The sequence below is a fragment of the Oncorhynchus mykiss genome, chromosome 12 (genome assembly GCF_057628025.1).
Source record: "Oncorhynchus mykiss isolate SJ-2025 chromosome 12, ASM5762802v1, whole genome shotgun sequence".
Classification (NCBI taxonomy): domain Eukaryota; kingdom Metazoa; phylum Chordata; class Actinopteri; order Salmoniformes; family Salmonidae; genus Oncorhynchus; species Oncorhynchus mykiss.
This window is the reverse complement of record NC_143033.1, coordinates 19,197,098-19,224,988: the sequence shown is the minus strand read 5'-3', so window position 1 is coordinate 19,224,988 and position 27,891 is coordinate 19,197,098. Positions and strand designations below refer to the sequence as shown.

The following is a 27,891-nucleotide window of genomic DNA, read 5'->3' as shown; positions in this document are numbered from 1 at the left end:
TTTAACTACTCTTTTTACTGACTCGAGAATCATAATTAGTTTGACTGAGTGACTTGTTCATTTTAGTTCTTTGCTAGACCTGCTTGTGCTGGCAGCAATGTATCCTACCACTGTATCCTACCACTGAGATAATAATAGAGGCCCACAGTGGAGGCGTCATGATACCCAGCTGTCAAACAGAGAAATGGTTCCTATCGCTTCTCCACCAGTAATTTTTCCCATAGGGAATTTTAGAAACACTTAAAATAAGGATGTGACATTTTGATAACCATGTAAATCTCTAACAAGGTGACTTTCATCAATATATTTGGTTCCATTTACTCAGATTCAAAAATGATCATTGACATCAAAGTAGGCATCATGCAAGACTACAAAACCCTCTTTGCACGTCATCTTTAACTGACACCTTTGCTAACAGGTATTGATTCAATTTAAAACCTGCACAAGACAGTTCACATAATTGTCAATTCAAAGAAATGTAGCCTATTTATTTATTACTACATTTAGCTAACATTAGATAATTAATCCAGAGATTCTTACCTTTGTCTCGAGTCGGCAGTCTCGTCCAGATCATAATGGCATTTGTAGTTCTTTATGATAGCTACATGAACATCTAATTAGGATTTCATTTTGTGGGGGAAATACAGGTGAAAATAGAGAGATTTACATGGTTATCAAAACATCACGCCACGGTAAGCCTACACGAAACACAGCCCTTATTTTAAGTGTTTATAAAATCCCATATGGGAAAAACTAATGAAGGAAATGGTTCCAATTTTTTTCCTCCATTCGTTATTTCCCATATGGGATTTTATAAACACTTGAAATAAGGGCTGTGTTTTGTGTAGGCTTACCGTGGCGTGATGTTTTGATAATCATGTAAATCTCTCTCTCAATATTTTCACATGTATTTCCCCCCATCATTTCACCTTCTTCTTCTATGATATCATGGCAATCCGGAAACAATCATTTAAGTGCATGCCGCCACCTACTGTGCTGGAATGCACGATCAATCATGATCTGCCCAAATCTGTACTACCATGAAAATACAATTCAAAACCAAATTAAATCCCTACTAACTTCTAGCAACCCCCCCCCCCCCCCCCCCCTCCCCCTCAAACCCACTATTCTTGATCTGTATCATGCTGATTTCTGCTTTCCACAACCTGAGTCGTATTGATAACCTTATCAATAACAGCTATGAAGTCAACTTCATTCATTATCAAAGTGTCCTTTGACACTGCACATTCATAAGCACAAGATTTCTGAACAGGCCTCCAAACCATGCCAGGATCAGCAGAAGCACCAGACCAGACAGTAGGTCCACTTACTACAGGTACATCCATGTAAGCTCCATCAGTCCGCACTGTAGTTCCACCAACCTGTTTTAAGGCCTCTGCATATGATACATCATGGCTGATCTTATATCTCTGAGCCTCTCTCTGTAGCTAACATCCACCAAATGCTGCACTGTGTTCTCCCCCACAATTACAGCACTTAGCCATCACATTGCTTCCACATTCACCATAATCATGTGCCCCTCCACACTTGGCACATCTTTTCTTTCCTTTACACTGAGCAGCTACATGTCCCTTTCTTTGGCATTTAAAACACTGCAGTGCATACGGGACAAATTCTCTGACATTGACACTAAGGAATCCTATCTGTACTTTTCCCGGCAAGACTTTCTCAAACCTCAGCATCACTGATAAGCTTTCACTTCTTTGACCCTCTTTCCTACTTATCAACCTTTTGGTCTCAATAAGTCTGCCTCCATTCACATTTTAATATCATCTGTGGACATAGATATTGAGACCCCAGGGACATGGCTTTTAATCTTCTTCCCATTAAGCTTTTCCATTTTCTAAATCTTCTCTTGGTAAGCCTGGATACCACACAATACTAACAATCTGCCATTTCCAATTAACCAAGCTAATTTAATTTCACCTACCTCTTTCTCTAAAGCATTAGTTAGTCGGATAGGGTGTAAGTGGGGCCCAGTGGTCTCATCAAACACTATCACCACTTTCCACTCCAACACATCACTACTCTTGATTCAAACCTTGGCCCTCTTTATGCTTTCTTTACTAGACGCTCCACTGCTTTCTGTATCATGATCTCTCTTCTTCCTGTCTTTCCACTACCGACCATTCTGGTCCTTGACCCTCATCCTCCCATTCCATACAATCAGAACTGATACCCATATTGTTCGTATTCCAACACAGCTGTTGCTTCACCAACTTTTTCTCCATTTAGCCCGCACTACTCGCCGCCATTTCCTATTCCCCGAGCTATGGATCAACTCTACACGCTTCACCAATCAAGGAACGTCATGTGGACAACCTGCAGGCAGCAACCTGGTCAGAGCAATTTCTTTGTTTGAATGCTAGGTTTTATGGGTATTATGACTCATACTGTGGAACTCTATAAGAATGAGGCCTACAGCAGGATAAATACATGCTCCTCCAGCTCAGTGCCTCCAGAGATGTACCCCAACTACCAACTAAAATGATTGTCTGGTATATGTGCAATCATGAGTATAGAGAAGAAAAATACATGTTTAGAACTGAGAATTGTTTGCATGGTGCAAGAATGAATGCAATTAATTGATTATTAATTGATTATTAATTGATTATTTAATGTTATGGTCACAGCTGTCACAGCTGTAGAAACAAAACATCCACAGCCTCTGCTCAACAACTAGAACATTCATAATTTGGGAGTCTGCAGTTCGCGAACGACACAGTGCTTACAGTTTGGTTTACACCAGCTCTCGAAGTTCTAGTAGAACCATGTGTCGCGTCAGTAACAATGCATTCCGCCAAGTCATTCACAATCTAGTCCATTTGAGGCCACAACTAGACCTCGTTTCAAATATAGGTCTATCAAGAAATAATCGTATTTGTATGCCTAGCAATTAACCAATGTACACTATTTAGAGCACACGTTTACAAGTCACAGTCAAAAATGACAGCTCCAATAAGCCCCTTATGGTGAACGAGAGGCGTGTAGAATCACGAGTTCTGTTCGCCAGTAGAGGGTCCAGCGTGCTCTGTATGTTCCGTAGCTCTGGGCATTACTGCCTCAGATTAACGAAATGAGTCGAAATATTAGTTTATTTGACTGAATGAATCGTAAAGATCCGAGTCGGTAAAATGAGCCGAACTTCCCATCACTAGTCCATGACCACATTACATTGTATGACATAGCCCTAACCTGTCTGGTTGAAAGCGCGAGAGAACAAAAGTATTGATTGTATATAAAGCCCATGCTATAGAAAAAACGTTGAATCACATAATAACAAATAAATAAAAGTAAGAATTACTGTTCCGAATAATCGACTTGATCTGCTATCAACACTCCTCCCTGGCATGCGCATTTCCTCCATTTTACAACAGCAATATGGTACCTCCAGTTGTAGTGTCGCCTGTCATCAAGGTAAATATATATTTATTTTATTAAATTGTGTTGTATAACTAACTCCATTGACATCATATGATGAATACAACATGTTATTGTTATGTCATGTTAAAATCAGATGTCTGGGCCGTTAGAAAGCTTACTAACGTGAACTTTCATATGACATTGACTGGTTAAATCCAATGAGGGTTAGCCAGCTAGCTAGCTAACGTTGACTAACGACATGCCTGCCATAAAACTAGCCAAACATAACTAAATAATCCGGCCAAACCAAAATCAATGTTTATAGTAATTTAGTTCATTGACCTGTAATAATTATTGATAACAACGGGCTAATTTATAGACTTGCATGGCTAACTGGGGGCGTTCCAATTCATCTAAGAGGAAACGTTAGTCTTGCTAGCGTGTGAGACTCTAACTTTGGGTGTGTTCGTAAATTCACTATGGGTGTTCGTAAATGTAGAGCGTTGTCAGATTGTCCGTTTGTAAATTCAGAGTTTCGCTCTCGGAGTGTTCAGAGCGCACACTGGACGCTTTGCCAGTCAAGCACCCAAGCTAACTGGCTAACGTTGGGTAGCTTGCTGATTGGGTAGCTTGCTGATTAGCTACATCCAGACACATGAGAGAACACCTCACTCTGACCATTTTACTCGCCCTAGCAGAGCTGGTTAGGCTGTTTTCATGTTATCCAGAGCGTTGGTGACTGTAACATGCTGACCACACCGCATACGCGAGCATTGCAAAATCCATTTACACATACATGTTATTCAATCATTGCACCCACACTGCTCGTGCATAATTGAGTTTCTGTGTGGCCAGCCGTCAAAATAGAACTTGGTTATTTTTGTGATGCTCAAACGCTCCCATCTCCTCATTGGTTTTTAGGCGTATATACCCACGTGAGTGATTGAAAGCTGAACTGAGGTCCACACTCGGTTCATCTTTATGGTAATGCACCGTAAAGGTGGTTGCCAACCGCCATTTAAAGTCCATAGAAGAAAAAGAAGCCTGAATGAATTTACTGTTTTATCTGTGGATTAATTGTTGGAGTAGAGGACCTTGTACATTTCAGGTAAAATAACAACCCAACGTTTATATCCCAGGACAAATTATCTAGCAACAGCAAGCTAGCTAAATTGCCATAAATGTTTAATGCGTTTTGACCTGTCCCCAAATTAATATAATTGGTTCAGAGTTTGTTTTGATATTTCAACCTGTGTGTTCTGATCGTGTGGGTGACAATGGGTGTTGAGCATTTGCAAATTCATATTATTTTGCGCTCAGATGAGAGTGCTCTGAAATCGGAGTAGATAACCAGAGCAAATTTACAAACACGCCCCTTTAATTAATTATCATGCCAAAAGACGATTGAAAGTCAACCAGTTTAGACAGAGGTCAATACTTTTAAACTGGGTAACGTTAAATCAACTCAATTTTCCTTTATTTCAGACAGCAAGGTGGTCATTCTTGCTCATTGGCATGTTCTATGGCAAACAGAGATATGGTAAGTAAAATTATGTTTTTATTTTATTTAGCATAAGCTCTTATCCAGAGCGACAAACAAAAGCAATTAGGGTTAAGTGCCTTGCTCAAGGGCACATCAACAGATTTTTCACCTAGTCGGCTCGGGGATTCAATCCAGTGACCTTATGGTTACTGGCCCAACACTCTTAACCGCTAGGCTACCTGCCTCCCTACAATATATAATATTGTGTTAATGTCACCCGAGAGTATTTTGAATGTTCATAATTGCAATGTTACTGAATGTCATCTCTGCATTTCCGTTAGACTATCTGAAGCCAAGAGCTGAGGAAGAGAGGCGTGTTGAGGAATCAGAGAAGAAGATACGAGAGGAACAGGAAAAAATAGCCAAAGCACTTGCGGAAGGTAAAAGTAAACCCATCAGAATGTTATAGGAGATGAATAGCTGATGGTATCATACAGGTCTTATCATGCTGGGATAACTGTTGATCTCAGGCAGCTGTATAGGCATAGCAGATTTTTAGACCAACCTTTTCTTTGCGATACTTTCTTTGTCCTCGATTAGGCGAGTTATAAACTTGTGTGTCCAGTTACAGGTGGTACTCCAAAAAAACAGAATATTCAGAACAATATTAATCAAGTGAGATTTTAATTTATTGGACCTTTATTTTAACAGTGTGTAAGTCTTTGTTTTGGTCACACTGAGACGCACTGTCATCTACCTTTACACTTGGCGACGTCGCATAGACATGACTAGTTCCTGCAAAGATGCTGGAAAATGCGAGATGTGCGGTAGCTTCGATGACGAGGAACCTCTTCACGTGGTGCAAAAGTAGATTTAATGTTTTTCTAAAATATTCTCTGGTTTTTGGAGTACCACCTGCAACTGGACACAGAAGTGTATAAGGCAACGGTGCCTCTCCTAATCGAGAACGAAGAAAGGGTTGCCAAGAAAAGGTTGTTTGAAAAATCTCCTGCTATGCCTATACAGCTGCTGAGATCAACTTATCTCAGCATAAGAACTCAATGATACCATCAGCTAGAGGATGCTGTGAAGATGTAAGTGAAGAAATGTTTGATTTGAGCATGGAGTGTGAAGCATGTTTTTTCTTCTCTCCCCCACAGCCTCTGAAGACACCATCCTGAAATGAACTTATGGATCTACTCTGTCATGTTAGAAGAAGAATAAATGCATGATAAACATAATTGAATGTATTACAGAATTCTTCTCTGGTATATCTGTTTAGATGGTAATGTGCTTACAATTATTAGTATAATACTAACAACTTCCAGTACTCTCAAAACACATCCAAAATGTGTTTTGACATCTAAATTCAACCAGATGTCGAATTTCATATAACATAACATTTTGTATAATTTTAATCTCAAATCAGAAAACATTTGTCTATACCCTTGTGTATTCTACTGACTAAATGGATAGGAATAAATAGTAAAGTTAACTGTCTGGTTCCTAGGTGTATACTGTATGTCTGGGACTGTCACCCTGCCCTTCAATGTTAGGAGGAAGGACTAGGTTTTAATCCAGGCCCAGTTTAGCATAAATCCCAGGATTCAGGTCATAGGCCAATCTAAGAAAGTGCTGAGTCAACACTACTGCCACACACTCTTCTGCCTAGGTTCAACCATGGAGATCAAGTGAAGACTCTAGTGCCCGAAATGCAGATGCCATTTTGGGACAGATAAATTATGTGATGTGTATGGGTTTAACACAGAATAGTCATCTACCTGGCCAATTTGTGATTACATTCATGAATATTTGACATGCACATACTTTTTCTATAATCTGAATTAATTTTGTTGTAACTTGTTCTTGCATTTCTATCTGTATGCTGCTGGGCCAGGGGTAACTTAGATACTTTGACCCAACCTCTGGCCATATGCATACAAACAATAGTATATTTTACAAATGAGTTTTCCTGTTATATAAAACTAACAAGATACCATTAGACAAAATGCATCCTTTAAAAATGTATTTACTTTATTTTGGTTATTGTAGATAGCACATACAGAACTTCAGAATTCTGGTCATGTTTACATGCAAATATTTGTAACAGCAAATTGGGGAATAAAATGTTAGTTGCAATTTTTAATGGTATGGTTAAGCAAAAATAATTGCTGCTTCTAACAAATGGGTACTTGATATTTAGTTTAATGTCGGCACAGAGCATAACAGTAATGTTGCACTGACGTTCATAGAGAATCTATGTATTTATTACCTATTAATCACCTGAAAAAATATACTATAATTTAAATATATTTACAGCAGGAGACTATTTACAAATGATTACATTAATCAAAGCATAGATACCCCATAGAGAGTGGGGCTGCTATAAGAACATGATTATTCTTTGTTCATAACGAGTACTAGGAGATTCTATGGATCCACTGAGTCGGCTCGTATCAGAATCAAGGCCACTGGCTTCAATAACTATCGAGGGTTTGGGACTTTGACCATTATCCTCAGTGGACCATTTGGAAATCCATCCATATTGTTATAGATCATACACACACATCATTTGGGACATATTGTATCTTGTTTTTACCTTAAAAGTATGTCTTATTCAAATATTCTAAAATAGACAGTGAACAGTTACATATTCATTTTTTTCAAAATGAAGCATTTCTAGTTCAGTGTTGATAGCCAGGGACTGGAACAGACCTTCCTGAAAATGTCAACTCCTTTCTCTCCTATCGCAGTACAATACATTTTAAATGTACACACAGAGAGAATCTCAACTGTCTTGACTTCAGACTTTCTATAATATTTACCTTGCTGTACTTAAACAGCACGGGACAATACAGTAACAATTAGTTGACAGCAAAATTATCACATAGCAACCCACAAGGGGTAACATTACCCTGTAATGGAGTGAAATCATAAAACATACATAAATACTGTGGGTGCTTTTTCTGTCCTATTTCACACATGTACAAGTGTGTATTAATACTCTTGTGAATTAGAAATGTGTTTTTTTGCATATCCCAACCCCCTCAGAGGGGTCATGGCCAGAGTTTGCCATTATCAATGGTGACCCTGGAGCAGTTAGGGTTAAGTGCCTTGCTCAAGGGCACAAACAGATTTTTCACCTTGTCGGCTCAGGAGTTCGAACTAGCGAACTTTCGGTTACTGGCCCAACGATCTAACCGCTCGTCTAGCTACCACCATGGCGTATCAGGACGCTAACCTAACTACTGCATAATCTACTTTTGATTACCTTTAGGGTAAACACATTCTCTCATGTAAATGATGACTGACTGGAAGGTATGAAGAACAACATAAGTCACTGTAATTACACTGTTGATGTAATATTGGATTCTTGATGAATCCACCAAGGTTTTGTATAATAACTGCCCCTGATTAAGGCAGTTAACCCACTGTTCCTAGGCCGTCATTGAAAATAAGAATTTGTTCTTAACTGACTTGCCTAGTTAAATAAAGTTAAAATAAATGTTAAAAAAATACAGAATACTGTTAAAAATGATTTATTATTTAACAGTATTCTGTATGAAAAAGGTCAAATGAGAAGCAATGCATATTAATGTTATATTCATAGGACATTCCACATGTTTAGAAACAAATATTTCAGAATTGAGTGATTTCTTGTTCCTTAAATTGGTTGATAAAGACCTTCAGGAACTTAGCGTACATAAGACGCATACTCTCCACACGTCTACTTGCAGGATTCCTCCGAAGGTCGTGAAACATATTGACAGGGGTAACTTCTAAATTGTGGATTTGCCAATGCAACTAATGACAACTACCCTTCAACTGAAGGAAGAAACTTGACTGTTGTGTCCATAATGTGCCAACATGGGTCTGTAACCAGCAGGTCCAACTGCTTTTCTGCGTGGCTGCTAAATAGTCCCTCTGGCTCTTCTCCAAGGCTCTGATGCTGTGAGTGCAGGCTGTTTTTCCACAGCTGCTCTGAAGTGAGGCTGGCCCTGCCCCGGCCGGCAGCAAGACTGTGTGGCTGTGATGTATCCTGGAGTGATCGACCTCCAAAACGGGCTCTAGCACACTGAGCACGTCTTGGACCCTGTACATTACAAGAATAGAAAATAAAGTACGTGTTAAGGATCATCTGTGTTACTTTTACTGCAGACAAAATACTCTCTAAACTACAGAGCAATAATGCAATATATCCTCCACTCTGACCTGACTGGGCTTCCAGGATGGCCTGCTTGGCCTCGTACTCTTCCTGCTTGGCCTTCCACTCCTTCCTGTTGTTTAGGAGGCCATCATACATCGGCTGGATGGCCGGATGGAAGCGGGAGAATTCCTGATGGGAAAAATAAACTAAACATAAACTAGCGAGCTCTATTTCTGACAGTCAAGCCAGCTAACTAAATAATGCTTGTTTGAATGACAGTTGTGCATTTGGTTATTCTATACATCCAATAGAATGTATGATTCATGGTTTACTTTGTGCTTAGCAATAGATGTGAAACTGAGAGATGTAGCTAGTCTGAAAAAGTGGTGGTACATACTGTACCTTGTAGATGAATGTGCAGACAAAGTCAATGAAACCACACTGCAGCTTGGGCAGTTGGCCAGCGCAGTTTCTGTCCATCATAGTCTGGAGGAAAGGAGGGAGAAAAACATGATTAAACACACACACACACACACACACACACACACAATGAATATACTCACAATGGGTTGTTTTTCAAGAACTTCCCTTTCCAAGTCACCCTGCTCCCAGAACTCAGCTGCTTCAAACAGCGCCACCTGGATGAAGCCAGACAGTCCCAAGTATTTCACTATGTTGGACATCTTTATTGATTTACAGAAACACAAAAGCTTCTGCTAAAATGTCTTCAAGGTATATAATTAGGCTATAATCTGAGGATCTCCTCACCTTGCTTTGCACCTCCCATGGTTTAGTGATGGCTGACAGGTCACATGCTGTCATCATCATGGCCCTTTGAGGAGAATTATTGGAGGTATCAGAGCAAAGTAGAAGTGCTAAGATACCATCCAATGTGCATGTTATAATCCTAAATATCCCACTATCACTACAATCCTCCTCCTACCATAAACTGCACTCACAAGACAATCTCTTTCCTGGTCGTCTCCAGTGACATCCAGTCCACCCACTTCTTCTCATCTTCGTAGGTCTTTGATAGGTCAACAATCTTCTGGAACATTGTTCGCTTCCTGGTGACATTGGAAAAAACAGAGATTTATACATTCTGTTAAAGTTATAAGCTGTGCATTGTGAAATCTTGTTTTCCACAACTTTACAGGGCTAAGTAGGCATGATCGTTGCAGCTAAAGCTGTGAAAAGCAAACATTTGGATTAACAGTGCTTCAATATGTAGAGAAAGAGTCCACATTAACAACAATACATTCTTCCTAAGATTTGAACCATGTTATGTAGACAAACAGTGCAATTAGTGCAACCAATGACAATAGTGAGGGGTGTTTCATAATGATTAAGTTAATTAAAATGAATTAGTTAAACTGTTAAAAAATATTATATGGCATATTAAATACATTACACTATTGCTATCATATATAAATATAATGGAATATTGTACATCATATTAGCATCAACATGCATTATTGTTTAATTAAATTTCACATAATTTCATATTTGTTACATGTAATCTTTTGGTTCAACCTTAACGTATAATGAGCATCATCAACAGGGGGAACATATTAGTTGTACGCTAATAAGCTATAGAAATAATATATACATTTATAAGACTTGTTCATAAAGGAAAAATATGTTCATAAGAAGGGCCTGAGATCAAAGTCAACATTCAGGCAACTAGTGGTCAATGTTATTAGATATCCAGTAAGCCTCCCTTTGTAGTAGTAGGATCTCGATGTTACCTCCTCTCCTTGGTAGAGCAACATGCTCAATGCCTGTGTATTTGAGGGAGGGGATTGGATGGTTAGCTTCAACAAAGTGACCTGCTACTGGATAATCAATGTCGTTACACCTGATTGAGCTGCGGTGTTCAGCTATGCATTGTTTTAATTGTCTTTTCGTTTGTCTTACGTGGGCTTTTCCACATGAACAGGTGATGAGATAGATTACTCCCTTGGTCTTGCATGAGATGATACCCCTAACAGAGATCTTTCAAGCTGTATATGAATGTGTGAAGAAAGATGTTTTTATAGTGCTATTACACTGTGCGCATGAGCCACATTTGTAGTTCCCATTTGGGCATTAACACTCCTGCAACCTCAGCAAACACACTGGACCCCAACACACACACATACAGTACACACAATTACATGTTGAAGTCAGAAGTTTATACACCTTATACAAATATATTTAAACTCAGTTTAGACAACTGCTGACATTTAATCAGAGTAAAAATTCCTTGTCTTAGGTCAGTTAGGATCACCACTTTATTTTCAGAATGTGAAATGTCAGAATAGTAGAGAGAGTAGAGAGAATTAGTAGAGATAATTATTTCTTTAAGCTTTTATTTCTTTCATCACATTCCCAGTGGGTCAGAAGTGGCCACTCAATAAATATTTGGTAGCATTCCCTTTAAATTGTTTAACTTGTGTCAAATGTTTTGGGTAGCCTTCCACAAGCTTCCCACAATAAATTCGGTGAATTTTGGCCCATTCCTCCTGACTGAGTCAGGTCTGTAGGCCTCCTTGCCCGCACACGCTTCTTCAGTTCTGCCCACACATTTTCTATAGGATTTAGGTCAAGGGTTTGTGATGGCCACTCCAATATCTTGACTTTGTTGTCCGTAAGCCATTTTACCACAACTTTGGAAGTATGCTTGGGGTCATTGTCCATTTGGAGGACCCATTTGTAACCAAGCTTTAACTTCCTGCCTGATGTCTTGAGATGTTGCTTCAATATATCCACATAATTGTCCTACCTCATGATGCCATCTATTTTGTGAATTACACCAGACCCTCCTGCAGCAAAGCACCCCCACAACATGATGCTGCCACACCCGTGTTTCACAGTTGGGATGGTGTTTTTCGGCTTGCAAGCCTCCCCCTTTTTCCTCCAAACATAACGATGGTCATTATGGCCAAACAGTTCTATTTTTGTTTCATCAGACCAGAGGACATTTCTCCAAAAAGTACAATCTTTGTCCCCATGTGCAGTTGCAAACCGTAGTGTGGCTTTTTTATGGTGGTTTTAAAGCAGTGGCTTCTTCCTTGCTGAGCGGCCTTTCAGGATATGTCGATATAGGACTTGTTTTACTGTGATATAGATACTTTTGTACCGGTTTCCTCAAGCATCTTCACAAGGTCGTTTGCTGCTGTTCTAGGATTGATTTACAATTTTCGCACCAAAGTACGTTAATCTCTAGGAGACAGAACGCGTCTCCTTCCTGAGCGGTATGACGGCTATGACGGCTGCTCCCAAGGATGACCCAGACTTGTGGAGGTCTACAATTGTTTTTCTGAGGTCTTGGCTGATTTTTTTTGATTTCCCATGATGTAAAGCAAAGAGGCACTGAGTTTGAACATAGGCCTTGAAATACATTCACAGGTACACCTCCAATTGACTCAAATGATGTCAATTAGCCTATCAGAAGCTTCTAAAGCAATGACATAATTTTGGGGAATTTTCCAAGCTGTTTAAAGACACAGTCAACTTAGTGTATGTAAACTTCTGATCCACTGGAATTGTGATACAATGAATTATTAGTGAAATAATCTGTCTGTAAACAATTGCTGGAAAAATTAATTGTGTCATGCACAAAGTAGATCGACTAGTCCTAATCGACTTGCCAAAACTATAGTTTGTTTAAAAAGAAATTTGTGGAGTGGTTGAAAAACGAGTTTTAATGACTCCAACCTAAGTAAGTATATGTAAACTTCCGACTTCAACTGTACGTCCACACACACATAACACACGCACACATGCATACTGACTACACACACACACACACACACACACACACACACACACACACTTTCACACTCATCACATGCGCTACTACTACTGTCTATGATCTATTCTGTTGCCTAGTGACTTTACCCCTTTTTAAAATTGTTTTTATTTAATGTTTATTTAACCCCTACGTGTGTGTACATAGCTACCTCAATTACCTTGAACCCTGCACACTGTCTCGGTACTCCTTGTATACTGTATAGCCACGCTATTTTTACTCATTATTGTTATTCACTGTGTATTTATTCCTTGTGTCACTGTTTCTATTATTACACTGAACAGCTGAAGGAAGAATGTGTTGGTCCCATGTTTTATATTCAACCTAATATCAGGTACCACTGTTTGGTGTACTCAGTGTATCATTCATGTCCAGATAGAATTGGGTGAATTTGCTGGACTAAAAATATATACTGATCAAAAATATAAACGAAACATGTAAAGTGTTGGTCCCATGTTTCATAAGTTGAAATAAAAGATCAGACATTTTCCATAAGCACAAAAAGCTTATTTCTCTTAAAATGCTTAACAAATTTGTTTACATCCCTGTTAGTGAGCATTTCTCCTTTGCCTAGATAATCCATCCACCTGACAGGTGTGGCATATCAAGAAGCTGATTAAAGAATATATGTGCACCTTGTGCTGGGGACCGTAAAAGGCCACTCTAAAATGTTTTGTCACACAACACAATGCCAAATATGTCTCAAGTTTTGAAGGAGCGTGCAGTTGGCATGCCTACTACAGGAATGTCCACCCAAGCTGTTGCCAGAAAATTGACTGTTCATTTCTCTACCATAAGTCGCCTCCAATGTCATTTTAGAGAATTTGGCAGTATGTCTAGCTGGCCTCACAACCGCAGACCATGTGTGACCACGCCAACCCAGGACCTCCACATCCGGCTTCTTCACCTGCGGGATTGTCTGATGAAACTGTGGGTTTGCACAACCAAAGAATTTCTGCACAAACTGTCAGAAACCATCTCAGGGAAGCTCATCTGCATGCTCATTGTCCACCAGGGTCTTGACCTAACTGAAGTTAGGCGTCGGAAAATGCTCACCTTCTATGGCCACTGGCACGCTGGAGAAATGTGCTCTTAACAGATGAATCCCGGGGTTTCAACTACCGGGCCGATGACAGCGTGTATGGTGTCGTGTGGGCGAGCGGTTTGCTGATGTCAAGGTTGTGAACAGAGTGCCCCATGGTGGCGGTGGAGTTATGGTATGGGCAGACATAAGCTACGGACAACAAACACAATTGCATTTTATCGTGTCATTCATCCACCGCCATCACCTCATGTTTCAGCATGATAATGCACAGCCCCATGTCGCAAGGATCTGTACACAATTCCTGGAAGCTGAAAATGTTACAGTTCTTCCATGGCCTGCATACTCACCAGACATGTCACCCATTGAGCATGTTTGGGATGCTCTGGAATGACGTGTACTACAGTGTGTTCCAGTTCCCGCCAACATCCAGCAACTTCGCACAGCTATTGAAGAGGATTGGGACAACATTCCACAAGCCACAATCAGCAGCCTGATCATTTCTATGCGAAGGCGATGCATGAGGAGAATGGTGGTCTGATCCACGCCCCTACCTTTTTTTAAGGTATCTGTGACCAACAGATGCATATCTGTATTCCCAGCCATGTGAAATCCATAGATTAGGGCTGATTTCCTTATATGAATTGTAACTCAGTAAAATCTTTGAAATTGTTTCATGTTTAGTGTATTTTCTTTGTTCAGTGTGTTTTTATATTTAACTCTGCATTGTTGGAAAAAGAGCCGTAGTAAGTAAGCATTTCACTAGTCTACACCTGTTGTTTACGAAGCATGTGACAAATAAAATGCCATTGCTCACTTGAAATAGAGTTGCAAGTCTGTTGCAATGATGGCAATGTCCAGGAGGTGGATGGCATGCTCGTTCTGTCTTCTGTTGAGGTTCTGGTAGATATTCAAGGACTGGTGGGAGGGAGGAGGAGTTAGACGAAAGCGTCATGTGATCAACATGGAAGTAAAGAGTACCAATAAATAAATAATTGACATCAAAGGTGCTACTGCAGTAGTTGAGATTCAAAAGCCTTACTTACGTACCTCGTCTGCCAGAAGGAACTTGCTAAATTCTAGATGATGCCTCTCCAGGACAGACGAGCCGTGAAGCTTGGCTAGTGGGTTACCCGATCTGTCGATGAGGAGGGACCAGACCACTCACTGTACAGGGAGCTCATCATAAGCCATTCATCACACAAAGCTAATCCAAGTGCTTCTCTACATTTACAGTTGCAATGAGAGAGATTGTAAAAGAAGAGACCTAGAGATATATGAAGAGCTTGTTGTACCAACTCTCAGAGAGCAGAGATTCTCAGGAGTACTCACTTCACCTGGTAGAGGTTGTTTGTCCCCCTGTGGTCGATATCATGGAGAAAAGCAGATGTGATCATGGCCATCACCTCCAGATCTGTGTAGTACCTTTTCAGGTTCCCTGTCTTGACACAAAAAAACACAGCAGTTTGACATTAAGAATTAGAGATGTCTTTTAATTATGTCTTTCAGTTAAGTTTTTGGGCAAATACAAATTGTTGTTGCAGAGAATATTCCTGTGCAGCAGAAAATGCCAATTGTAGTATATTTGAGGTTTAAAAAGGCTTCTAAAGTTCGTAATACCCACTTTGAAATGTCAGACTTGATTTGTCCTAACAAAAAGCATATCAACCCATGTTGCTGCAGGATTATTTTCCTAATGTGAGAATCTAGTCAAATTAGGATATCTGTAAGAAAATATGCCTTTTATTTTCTGTGAGACAAATTAAGTACATTACTACTGAGGCTTAAGCACTCCTACCGTCAACAGTGTGAACATAGTCTGCCCAACATTGAAACCGTGGCGCCAGTTGTGATAGGTGATTTTCCTGTAGCCTTTGCTGATAGAGAACAGGAAACGCACCAGAACCTGATGATTTTCATGGGATTTGGAAGTAGAGAATTAGAACATAAACAGATATCATGGGAGAGCAATAAATTAACTAACAGCATACCTACATGTTCATATATACAGTATTTTCAGAGTATTTGCTCAAATTGACACTTCCCCAGCATTGAACGTTGTTGCAGTACAGATCATGAGTGTACAGTAAGTTACCTCCTGTGGAACTTGGAACTTCTTGACCACTCCGACCTCATAGTACATCTGGATCCCACACATCACCAGCTCCAGCTCTGTGCAGTCAAAGTCAGAGAACCCAAACTCGTAGATCTCAAACTTCTTGGGGCCGGGTAGCTCTTTTTTCTGTATTATAATGCATGATTATTATGGCATTATTAACAGCGAACTAAACATATGGCCATATGAATGTAGAAGTTTCAAATGCAGGCCTACTGTTCCAGTTAATCTGGAACCAGAGGATGACCAAACTGTTATTCTACAAATATAACGTGGTAATACCAGAATCTGCAGAAACTCATCCTCTTCACAGTCACAGGGCTCTCTGTTGAAATACTGCCTGGTTTTCTAACATACATGAAACAACAACGAGTGTCAAACATTAAAACAATACTTCTCGTATAAAGGGGTTAGATCTTTGGTGTGTACAATATCTTTGAGCAAGTCTTCACCAGGATTGTCTGTATTTCGTCATCACGGCACTTGACGTGGTAGAGAACCATGTCCTGGGCTATGTCTTTCCGGTTCTCCATCATTTTCATCCTGTCATTAGTGTCTGTGTTGAGGTGGGACCAGCCCAGGAAGTTAGTCATAGCCTGGGGAGACAGACAGAAACAATGTCATTCAGAGTAGGTTTATTCAGTAGCCAACATGGTAAAACTTGGTGAAGACTTGAAAGTCCTGATGAAGACAAGTGGGGAAGGTGGGCAACAACACCTCCGCCACACTGGTCCTCAATACAGAGGCCCCATAGGGGAGCGTGCTCAGCACCCTCCTGTACTCCATGTTCACCCATGACTCCCTCCAAGTCAACAAAATGAAGGAGCTGATCGTGGACTACAGGAGACAGCAGAGCGAGCACACCCCCATCCACATCGACATTGCCGTAGTGCAGAGGGTCAAAAGCAAAAGTTCCTCAGCATGCACAATACTGACAACTTGAAAGGGTCCCTTCACACAGACAACAAGGTGAAGATGGTGCGACAGCGCCTCTTTAACCTCAGGAGGTTGACAAAATTCGGCTTGGCCCCTAAGACCCTTACAAACTTCTACAGATGCACCACTGAGAAGAGGCGACTCTGGGATTCTAACCTTCCAGGCAGAGTTCCTCTGTCCAGTGTCTGTGTTCTTTTTCCCATCTTAATATTTTCTTTTTATTGGCCAGTCTGAGATATGGCTTTTTCTTTGGAACTCTGCCTAGAAGGCCAGCATCCCGGTGTCGCCTCTTCACTGTTGACGTTGAGACCGGTGTTTCATGAAGGATCTCTCCGTACTTGCTCCATTCATCTTTGCCTCGATCCTGACTAGTCTCCCTGTCCCTATTGCTGAATAAATCCCCACAGCATGATGCTGCCACCACCACCATGCTTCACTGTAAGGATGGTGCCAGGTTTCCTCCAGATATGGCGCTTGACATTCAGGCCAAAGAGTTCAATATTGGTTTCATCAGACCGGACAATCTTGTTTCTCGTGGTCTGAGAGTCTTTAGGTGCCTTTTGGAAAACTCCAAGCAGGCTGTCATGTGCCTTTTACTGAAGAGTGGCTTCTGTCTGGCCACTCTACCATAAAGGCCTGATTGGTGGAGTGCTGCAGAGATGGTTGTCCTTTTGGAAGGTCCTCCCATCTCCACAAAGGAATTCTAGAGCTCTGTCAAAGTGACCATCGGATTCTTGGTCACCTCCCTGACCAAAGCCATTCTCCCCCGATTGCTCAGTTTGGCAGCCAGCTCTAGGAAGAGTCTTGGTGGTTCCAAAGTTCTTCCATGTAAGAATGATGGAGCCCTGGTCTAAGCCACTGCATCGCAATGCTAGCTGTGCCACTAGAGATTCTGAGGTCAATTCCAAGCTCTGTCACAGCCGGCCGCGACCGGGAGACCCATGGGGTGGCGCACAATTGGCCCAGCGTTGTCCGGGTTACGGGAGGGTTTGGCTAGCAGGGATGTCCTTGTCCCATCGCTCACTAGTGACTCCTGTGGCAGGCTGGGCGCAGTGCACGCTGACATTTTAGAAAAAGCTGTTGTACAGCAACTCACTGCCTTCCTGAAGACAAACAATGTATGCGAAACGCTTCCGTCTGGTTTTAGACCCCATCATAGCACTGAGACTGCACTTGTGAAGGTAGTAAATTACCTTTTAATGGCGTCAGACCGAGACTCTGCATCTGTCCTCGTGCTACTAGATCTTAGTGCTGCTTTCAATACATCGAACACACCACATTCTTTTGTAGAGATTGGAAACCCAAATTGGTCTACACAGACAAGTTCTGACCTGGTTTAGATCTTATCTGTCGGAAAGATAACAGTTTGTCTCTGTGGATGGTTTGTCCTCTGACAAATCAACTGTAAATTTCGGTGTTCCTCAAGGCTTCGATTTAGGACCACTATTGTTTTATTTAATCCATTTTTGAATAACAAAATAATGAAAAAGTTAAGGGGACTAAATACTTTCTGAAGTAACTACAGTGCCTTGCGAAAGTATTCGGCCCCCTTGAACTTTGCGACCTTTTGCCACATTTCAGGCATCAAACATAAAGATATAAAACTGTATTTTTTTGTGAAGAATCAACAACAAGTGGGACACAATCATGAAGGGGAACGACATTTATTGGATATTTCAAACTTTTTTAACAAATCAAAAACTGAAAAATTGGGCGTGCAAAATTATTCAGCCCCCTTAAGTTAATACTTTGTAGCGCCACCTTTTGCTGCGATTACAGCTGTAAGTCGCTTGGGGTATGTCTCTATCAGTTTTGCACATCGAGAGACTGACATTTTTTCCCATTCCTCCTTGCAAAACAGCTCGAGCTCAGTGAGGTTGGATGGAGAGCATTTGTGAACAGCAGTTTTCAGTTCTTTCCACAGATTTTCGATTGGATTCAGGTCTGGACTTTGACTTGGCCATTCTAACACCTGGATATGTTTATTTTTTAACCATTCCATTGTAGATTTTGCTTTATGTTTTGGATCATTGTCTTGTTGGAAGACAAATCTCCGTCCCAGTCTCAGGTCTTTTGCAGACTCCATCAGGTCAAACCATGATGCTGCCACCACCATGTTTGACAGTGGGGATGGTGTGTTCAGCTGTGTTGCTTTTACACCAAACATAACGTTTTGCATTGTTGCCAAAAAGTTCAATTTTGGTTTCATCTGACCAGAGCACCTTCTTCCACATGTTTGGTGTGTCTCCCAGGTGGCTTGTGGCAAACTTTAAACGATACTTTTTATGGATATCTTTAAGAAATGGCTTTCATCTTGCCACTCTTCCATAAAGGCCAGATTTGTGCAATATACGACTGATTGTTGTCCTATGGACAGAGTCTCCCACCTCAGCTGTAGATCTCTGCATTTCATCCATAGTGATCATGGGCCTCTTGGCTGCATCTCTTATCAGTCTTCTCCTTGTATGAGCTGAAAGTTTAGAGGGACGGCCAGGTCTTGGTAGATTTGCAGTGGTCTGATACTCCTTCCATTTCAATATTATCGCTTGCACAGTGCTCCTTGGGATGTTTAAAGCTTGGGAAATCTTTTTGTAACCAAATCCGGCTTTAAACGTCTTCACAACAGTATCTCGGACCTGCCTGGTGTGTTCCTTGTTCTTCATGATGCTCTCTGCGCTTTTAACGGACCTCTGAGACTATCACAGTGCAGGTGCATTTATACGGAGACTTGATTACACACAGGTGGATTGTATTTATCATCATTAGTCATTTAGGTCAACATTGGATCATTCAGAGATCCTCACTGAACTTCTGGAGAGAGTTTGCTGCACTGAAAGTAAAGGGGCTGAATAATTTTGCACGCCCAATTTTTCAGTTTTTGATTTGTTAAAAAAGTTTGAAATATCCAATAAATGTCGTTCCACTTCATGATTGTGTCCCACTTGTTGTTGATTCTTCACAAAAAAATACAGTTTTATATCTTTATGTTTGAAGCCTGAAATGTGGCAAAAGGTCGCAAAGTTCAAGGGGGCCGAATACTTTCGCAAGGCACTGTACATATATCTGTACATACATATATTCTGGTCTCTGACATTGCTTATTCTAATATCTCTTCATTAAAATATATTTCTGGATTATATGTGTATTGTTATTTTTTTATTGCTAGGTATTACTGAACTGTTGGAGCTAGAAACACAAGCCTTTTGCTGCACCTGCGATAACATCTGCAAATCTGTGTACGCGACCAATAAACTTTGATTTAATTTTATTTGCAACATTGGGAGACAGACAGTCACAATATCATTTTGAGTAAGTTCACTAAAGTCAATGTGGTCTACACAAAGCAGGAGCAGAAGAAGGCTTTCTCGAGTCACTTTACTTGACCACTTCTCTGTGAAGACAGAAGGAGTTGAGAAATCAACTGAGTGTTGTAGTATAGTAAAGTACCTCCATTAGCTCCTCATCCTGCTGGTCGAATGGCTTCCCATCTTTCCTGTTGTAGAATGTAGCCACGCCCACAATCTCTTCCATCATGTTAACAATTGGCATGGACAGCACATTCTTTATGGTCCAACCACTGTCATCCAAGGGCTCTGACTGCATCATGGGAAGACACAAAGTAAATGCTCAACAGGAATTAGGCAAGTTGCTCAACTTTTTGCCAAAACTACATATAAGGACACCTGATTATATAATGAAGCAAAATGTACCTGAAACTTGAACATCTCCTCTGTTGTGGGATTCATGATGTTACATATCTAGATATTAATAATAAACAGTACAGCATCAACAACACATGCAAATCGTGGCAATTTGAATGTTCTCACATTTTAAGTCAATTCCAAATTCTGAAAGCATTTCAAGCACTACTGGAATGCTAGTTAAAAGGGGGAACTTACAAGACCAGTTTCGGCTACATATGTGGGCAATCCAGTACACAACACCCAGTGTTCTAGAGTGGGAGTCCTGTTGACAGGAGATAGTCAGACAACACACATTGATTATCCCTCTATACAGTGTCATGCAGGGTTGTAACTACTTCAACTCTACACAAATGTTCAGAGAAAGGTGAGAGAAACATACGCAATAACTTTGATATCCTCTTTTCCATGCAAAATATAATCAATGACTTTGTAGAATATGACTTCCTGCAATCACAGATAACCCCCCCCAAAAAAATTACAAATGAGAATTTGCAGAACAAAAGCAAAACGGTAAAGAGCTGTTCATGTGGTAATAAGTAGATAGATATGAACACTTACTCTGCCATCCGGAGTAACAGGTCCAGCGTAGGGGGGCTGATCTCCCATCAACACTGGCCAGATGTCAAAGAACTCCTATAGCAACAAAGCAATGACACAGATGGATTGTCACACACAGCATATTAATAATATACTGTATAGTGCCATATGAGATATGTCATGTAGGCTACAGTATTACCAGAGGACCCATAATAACGTCTTTATGATGACTAAATGTCTTGGTCATTCTTGAATAGCGGTGGCATTTACGTCCCTCACCTTTGCAACCATGAAAAAACACTTCAACATGAAAAATAGTTACATATCATACATATTTTTGTTTATATTTTACTGATTATCAATGATAAAACATAATGCAAGTACTTTATACTGCAAAACCTTATGTTTGTGCATTAAAGTACTTGGGGCAAGCAAATGGACTGGTCCCAGTTGTGATGAGCAGAGTTGTAGTGACATGTTTTGGGATTTGGAGATATCTATCTATTATTTTTAATGCAAGAAAGTAATCAAAAGTATTCCATGCATTGTATACACCAATAAAAACAAGGGCTATTAAAATACCTTTATTTTAAAATGTTTACAAATACAATATGTGTCCCTAAGTTTTATTTAATTGGTGTTACTGCCTTGAAAATCACTCATTGCATTGAGCATTCCCTCCAGTGGCAGACTGTTATCGGGGGAGGGATCTATATTAAAGAAAATGATTTGCTTATCACTGTCATACCCTGGCCTTAGAGAGCTTTTCATGTCTCTATTTTGGTTTGGTCAGGGTGTGATTTGGGGTGGGCATTCTATGTTCTTTTTCTATGTTTTGTATTTCTTTGTTTTGGCCGGGTATGGTTCTCAATCAGGGACAGCTGACTATCATAGGTAGCTTTTTTCCTCCTATGTTTTGTGGGTAGTTGTTTTCTGTTTAGTGTTCTTCACATGACAGGACCGTTTCGCTTTCGTGTATTCTCTTTGTTATTTTTGTTTAAGTGTTCAGTTCAATAAAAGTCATGAACACTCACCACGCTGCGCTTTGGTCCGATTCCTCCTCACCGACGACGACACCCGTTACAATCACACCCTTTTAGTATGTCATAAGGCTTGAGGATTCCATTGAACATTTGGTGTGTCTAAATCAAAAGTGGAATTGGTGTTACTCAATTTAAATGCAGGGAAATTACGTTGTGCGCAACATGATTAATTATATCACTTTAATAAATTATTTTTAAGGGGTTATTGACCTTCGATTTGAGCATCTGTGACCATTTAAGTAAATCTTAATGTATTTCAAGTGTGTCATTGTGTTACCGTCAACGGTGTTGCTACTCCTACTGGTGGCAGAATGTTATCATAATGATCATAAATGATACAAATTAAAGTAATTCAACTGCCATATTAGTTGATTTAGAATAGGAAGATGTGCCCAAATACATTTAAACAAAACACATTTTAGACAAATGAAGTCATTTTTTTCCAAAATGCCGTGCCGAAATGTCACCGCAATTGAAGAATGACCCGGATACATGCAGACAGAGCATCACCTTCTCCTTTGTCATATCCAGTAGGCCCACAGAGTACCTGTCACAGTTCAGGTATGCCCGCACTGTATACAGGGCTTTATGGAACTGTCTCTCAATGTCTGTCAGCTCCTCAAACACCTTGTTGGCGGACCACAACAGGACCTATACCCGACAGAAATGAACAACCACAAAGGATTAGTTAAGAATCAGTTGGTTGCTATATCCATAAATGTGTGAAAGCTAAATAAGAGCCTTTTTTGTGTGTGCACCATATTGTCATTGACAACTATTCCTTCCTCTGAATATCAGTGCAGACAGCAGACTCACCTGTCCTTTTCGAGTCTCACAGTTGTACAGGTAGTTCAGCTGGTAAATCTTCAGGTTCAAAGAGGCTATTCTGAGATACTTCAGAAAAAGCTGGGAGACAGAAAATCTGAATTATTCTTAGAGTGAGTGACATACATTGATGTGTAATTAAGGTGGTAGAGGGAAGGCAAGAAGAATGAACGCATGTACTGTATGTGGAAACAGGTGTAAATGTGACCATCCTCTTCATAAAGGCAATACAGTTTGTACGCGTTCCTTGTTGGACATGTTTGTGTTCTACAACAGCATTCAGTGTTTGTATGCTGCATATACTTTCAGTGAACAAACTTTGGGATTGGGGAAGGCCTCTTGATTACCTTTTTAGTAATTTAGCAGATGCTCTTATCCAGAGCAATTTACAGGAGCAATTAGAGTTAAGTGCCTTGCTCGGGAATTCAAATGAGCAACCTTTCGGTTACTGGCCCAACACTCTTAACTACTAGGCTACCTGCCTCCCATCCCCAACTAATTCAGGCTCTAACGTCATGTAATTTATTTTTAAAAATTTTATTTCACCTTTATTTAACCAGGTAGGCCAGTTGAGAACAAGTTCTCATTTACAACCGCAACCTGGCCAAGATAAAGCAAAGCAGTGCGACACAAACAACAACACAGAGTTACACATGGAATAAACAAACGTACAGTCAGTGACACAATATAAAAAAATCTATATACAGTGTGTGCAAATGAGGTAAGATTAGGGAGGTAAGATAAGAAGTAGGCCGTAGTGGTGAAGTTATTACAGTTTAGCAATTTAACACTGGAGTGTGCAGATACTGGGGTGCAAAGGAGCAAAAATAAATAAATAAATAAATAAATAAATAACAATATGGGGATGAGGTAGTTGGATGGGCTATTTACAGATGGGCTATGTACAGGTGTAGTGATCTGTGAGCTGCTCCGACTGCTGATGCTTAAAGTTAGTGAGGGAGATATGAGTCTCCAGCTTCAGTGATTCTTGCAATTTGTTCCAATCATTGGCAGCAGAGAACTGGAAGGAAATGCTGCCAAAGGACGATTAGGCTTTGTGGGTGACCAGTGAAATATACCTGCTGGAGCGTGTGCTACGGGTGGGTGCTGCTATGGTGACCAGTAATGACCTCATCATAGTATTTCCATTGTGACTGTGTGGGATTTCCCTGCTGACACATAGAGATGTGTGGATCATATTCTCAGAGACTCACTTAATCCTCAGTACTCACATCCTCATCCTCAGTGGTGAAGTGGGGTCCAGTGGTCTTGTTCAGGGCCATGATCACAGCCACCACATCCTCTCCGTTCATGATAGGCGAGGCTAATATGTTCCTGGTTTTGTACTCTGTCAGGTCATCAACAAACGAGCTGAAGTGACTGCTCTGTATGGCAGAAAACCAAACAAATCACTGACATCAGAGATCACACATGGATGTGTTAAGATGGGTCTATAAGTCAATACATAGGCTTGGTGTGGAGCCTTTTTCAGTTTACATATCATTATAGACCACAGATTAATACATGTTAACCTCTGGCAAATTCAAGATAAAAGACCATGTATAAAAGGGATATATGTAGCTATTCTGTTAAGAAATATACTTCAATATCAAGAGTGAATGTAAATTTGGGCAATGTGAAATATAAATGTATAAGTGTATAAATAGCTTCATGCTGACCCCAATGTAAACGCCCCAAGACAGGTGCCATAATCCCAGATACAGCAGGGGGTAATGGGATATACAATAACTGGATTATGTCTGTCGAGAGGATTTATATTGTCTCCAGATATACATTTAGAAACTCCCCACAGAACAGTATAGTTGCCATACTACTTTATGTGGCACTATGTTTTAACAAGAATAACATGTGAAAACTATGTGTATGTTAAAATAGTCACGGAATAAATAACTATTCACTTGTTTGTCTGGCTGAATATGAACTTGATGCATCTATCTATTTTGTATGTGTTTGTTATTTGTGGCAGTAGGTACAGCTAAAATATATTATCATGTGGGAGTGTGTGACCCCTGAAGGCCCCTGAAAAAGGCTATTGACACAATCACACTGAAGCCACTGGTTCCTAGACTCTAGGACATTGTCTGTCTGTCCCAATCACTACCACAACGTTTATGTCCTAACCTCTGGGACACTGTCTGTCTGTCCCAACCACTACCACAACGTTTATGTCCTAACCTCTGGGACACTGTCTGTCTGTCCCCATCACTACCTCTGGCTCCTATTCTCTGGGACACTGTCTGTCTGTCCCAACCACTACCACAACGTTTATGTCCTAACCTATGGGATACTGTCTGTCTGTCCCAACCACTACCACAACGTTTATGTCCTAACCTCTGGGACACTGTCTGTCTGTCCCAACCACTACCACAACGTTTATGTCCTAACCTCTGGGACACTGTCTGTCTGTCCCCATCACTACCTCTGGCTCCTATTCTCTAGGACACTGTCTGTCTGTCCCAACCACTACCACAACGTTTATGTCCTAACCTCTGGGACACTGTCTGTCTGTCCCAACCACTACCACAACGTTTATGTCCTAACCTCTGGGACATTGTCTGTCTGTCCCCATCACTACCTCTGGCTCCTATTCTCTAGGACACTGTCTGTCTGTCCCAACCACTACCACAACGTTTATGTCCTAACCTCTGGGACACTGTCTGTCTGTCCCAACCACTACCACAACGTTTATGTCCTAACCTCTGGGACACTGTCTGTCTGTCCCAACCACTACCACAACGTTTATGTCCTAACCTCTGGGACACTGTCTGTCTGTCCCCATCACTACCTCTGGCTCCTATTCTCTAGGACACTGTCTGTCTGTCCCAACCACTACCACAACGTTTATGTCCTAACCTCTGGGACACTGTCTGTCTGTCCCAACCACTACCACAACGTTTATGTCCTAACCTCTGGGACACTGTCTGTCTGTCCCCATCACTACCTCTGGCTCCTATTCTCTAGGACACTGTCTGTCTGTCCCAACCACTACCACAACGTTTATGTCCTAACCTCTGGGACACTGTCTGTCTGTCCCCATCACTACCTCTGGCTCCTATTCTCTAGGACACTGTCTGTCTGTCCCAACCACTACCACAACGTTTATGTCCTAACCTCTGGGATACTGTCTGTCTGTCCCAACCACTACCACAACGTTTATGTCCTAACCTCTAGGACACTGTCTGTCTGTCCCAACCACTACCACAACGTTTATGTCCTAACCTCTGGGACACTGTCTGTCTGTCCCAACCACTACCACAACGTTTATGTCCTAACCTCTGGGACACTGTCTGTCTGTCCCAACCACTACCACAACGTTTATGTCCTAACCTCTGGGACACTGTCTGTCTGTCCCCATCACTACCTCTGGCTCCTATTCTCTAGGACACTGTCTGTCTGTCCCAACCACTACCACAACGTTTATGTCCTAACCTCTGGGACACTGTCTGTCTGTCCCAACCACTACCACAACGTTTATGTCCTAACCTCTGGGACACTGTCTGTCTGTCCCCATCACTACCTCTGGCTCCTATTCTCTAGGACACTGTCTGTCTGTCCCAACCACTACCACAACGTTTATGTCCTAACCTCTGGGACACTGTCTGTCTGTCCCCATCACTACCTCTGGCTCCTATTCTCTAGGACACTGTCTGTCTGTCCCAACCACTACCACAACGTTTATGTCCTAACCTCTGGGATACTGTCTGTCTGTCCCAACCACTACCACAACGTTTATGTCCTAACCTCTGGGACACTGTCTGTCTGTCCCAACCACTACCACAACGTTTATGTCCTAACCTCTGGGACACTGTCTGTCTGTCCCAACCACTACCACAACGTTTATGTCCTAACCTCTGGGACACTGTCTGTCTGTCCCAACCACTACCACAACGTTTATGTCCTAACCTCTGGGACACTGTCTGTCTGTCCCAACCACTACCACAACGTTTATGTCCTAACCTCTGGGACACTGTCTGTCTGTCCCAACCACTACCACAACGTTTATGTCCTAACCTCTGGGACACTGTCTGTCTGTCCCCATCACTACCACAGCGTACGTTTATGTTTCATTTCCACAATCTGACTCTTACCTCATTGGCATCTTTCAAATTGATGTGTTTCTTGGTCTGGGCCACATTTCCCACCACCCCAAGGTCCAGGGGGAAGACTATCTCGTGGTCAGGGTGAACCACACAGTCATCCAGCTCAGACTCTGTGGTGATGTTGAAAAGACGCGTGGCTAGCTCCGCGATGCCGTTCCTCTCCCGGTACATGAACAGGCTGCAGCGGTCAGCTTGGATCAGGGCGACGATCCTCTTCAGGATCTTGAACACCACTTTCTCCATGTTCACATTCTCCTGCATTTCTTTGATCAGGTCGAAAAGGATCTGGCCTTCCTCTATCTGGCTCAGCTCCTGTAACATCCCAAAATCCACATTGGACTCCGGGATCCCCGCCATCACTGAGAGGGCCCCTGGTGTGAGCTTCTTGTTGAAGTAGCCCTGGGCGAAAGCCTGGTTTCCATCCAGGAACTTTTCAACATCTTCCTTTGTCGCACTCATCTTGGGTTAAGGATGTACTGGTTCTACCCCAGTTCCAGTATTCAAACCAATGGTCCCTAAAAATACTACAAAACCAATTATCTATTGATTACTGGCAAATAAAAAAGTGGACACATTCACTCCATGTTATCCCAAAACACCCTGAATAAAGAGGGCAGGCAGGTTAGGCACATTAGTTAGGTCCTGCTGTGAACAGAGGATACTCCTGCAATGACAGGGGAGGGAGGGCTGAGTCCAATCCCATTGTCATCAGCAAGCTTTTCTCTTAATAGTGTTGAAGGTGAACCAGGATCTGCTCATG

General features: G+C 41.2%; 2 protein-coding genes across 2 annotated transcripts; one reads left to right on the top strand and one right to left on the bottom strand.

Moving 5' to 3' along the window:
* Positions 1–268: 268 nt before the first annotated feature.
* On the top strand, positions 269–7,013 carry LOC149979092 (ATP synthase F(0) complex subunit e, mitochondrial-like). Its single transcript, XM_090191949.1, has 5 exons — positions 269–1,336; positions 2,257–2,360; positions 4,870–4,924; positions 5,209–5,307; positions 6,028–7,013. Exons 1-5 carry the CDS (start codon positions 1,285–1,287, stop codon positions 6,051–6,053), a joined length of 336 nt encoding a protein of 111 aa, XP_090048075.1. The 5' UTR covers positions 269–1,284; the 3' UTR covers positions 6,054–7,013.
* On the bottom strand, positions 6,879–27,855 carry LOC110537124 (rod cGMP-specific 3',5'-cyclic phosphodiesterase subunit beta-like). The gene is made up of 22 exons (XM_021622909.3): positions 27,120–27,855; positions 24,243–24,395; positions 23,002–23,091; positions 22,696–22,836; positions 21,164–21,238; positions 20,985–21,049; positions 20,801–20,867; positions 20,612–20,659; positions 20,349–20,498; positions 16,418–16,561; positions 16,248–16,313; positions 15,945–16,091; positions 15,648–15,755; positions 15,182–15,291; positions 14,900–14,987; positions 14,667–14,767; positions 9,974–10,081; positions 9,783–9,846; positions 9,578–9,652; positions 9,417–9,500; positions 9,080–9,203; positions 6,879–8,960 (listed from the first exon to the last, which is right to left on the bottom strand). Exons 1-22 carry the CDS (start codon positions 27,588–27,590, stop codon positions 8,935–8,937), a joined length of 2,505 nt encoding a protein of 834 aa, XP_021478584.3. The 5' UTR covers positions 27,591–27,855; the 3' UTR covers positions 6,879–8,934.
* Between the last annotated feature and the right edge of the window lie 36 nt (positions 27,856–27,891).

Excerpts from the sequence above, each read along its gene's own strand:
- LOC149979092 (XM_090191949.1), top strand. The coding sequence starts at position 1,285 with ATGCCAGGATCAGCAGAAGCACCAGACCAGACAGTAGGTCCACTTACT. Across the intron at positions 4,925-5,208 it reads CTATGGCAAACAGAGATATG|ACTATCTGAAGCCAAGAGCT; the intron begins GTAAGTAAAATT and ends CATTTCCGTTAG. Across the intron at positions 5,308-6,027 it reads AGCCAAAGCACTTGCGGAAG|CCTCTGAAGACACCATCCTG; the intron begins GTAAAAGTAAAC and ends TCTCCCCCACAG.
- LOC110537124 (XM_021622909.3), bottom strand. The coding sequence starts at position 27,590 with ATGAGTGCGACAAAGGAAGATGTTGAAAAGTTCCTGGATGGAAACCAG. Across the intron at positions 21,239-22,695 it reads TGGATATGACAAAGGAGAAG|GAGTTCTTTGACATCTGGCC; the intron begins GTGATGCTCTGT and ends TTGTTGCTATAG. Across the intron at positions 20,499-20,611 it reads AGGAGATGTTCAAGTTTCAG|TCAGAGCCCTTGGATGACAG; the intron begins GTACATTTTGCT and ends CCCATGATGCAG.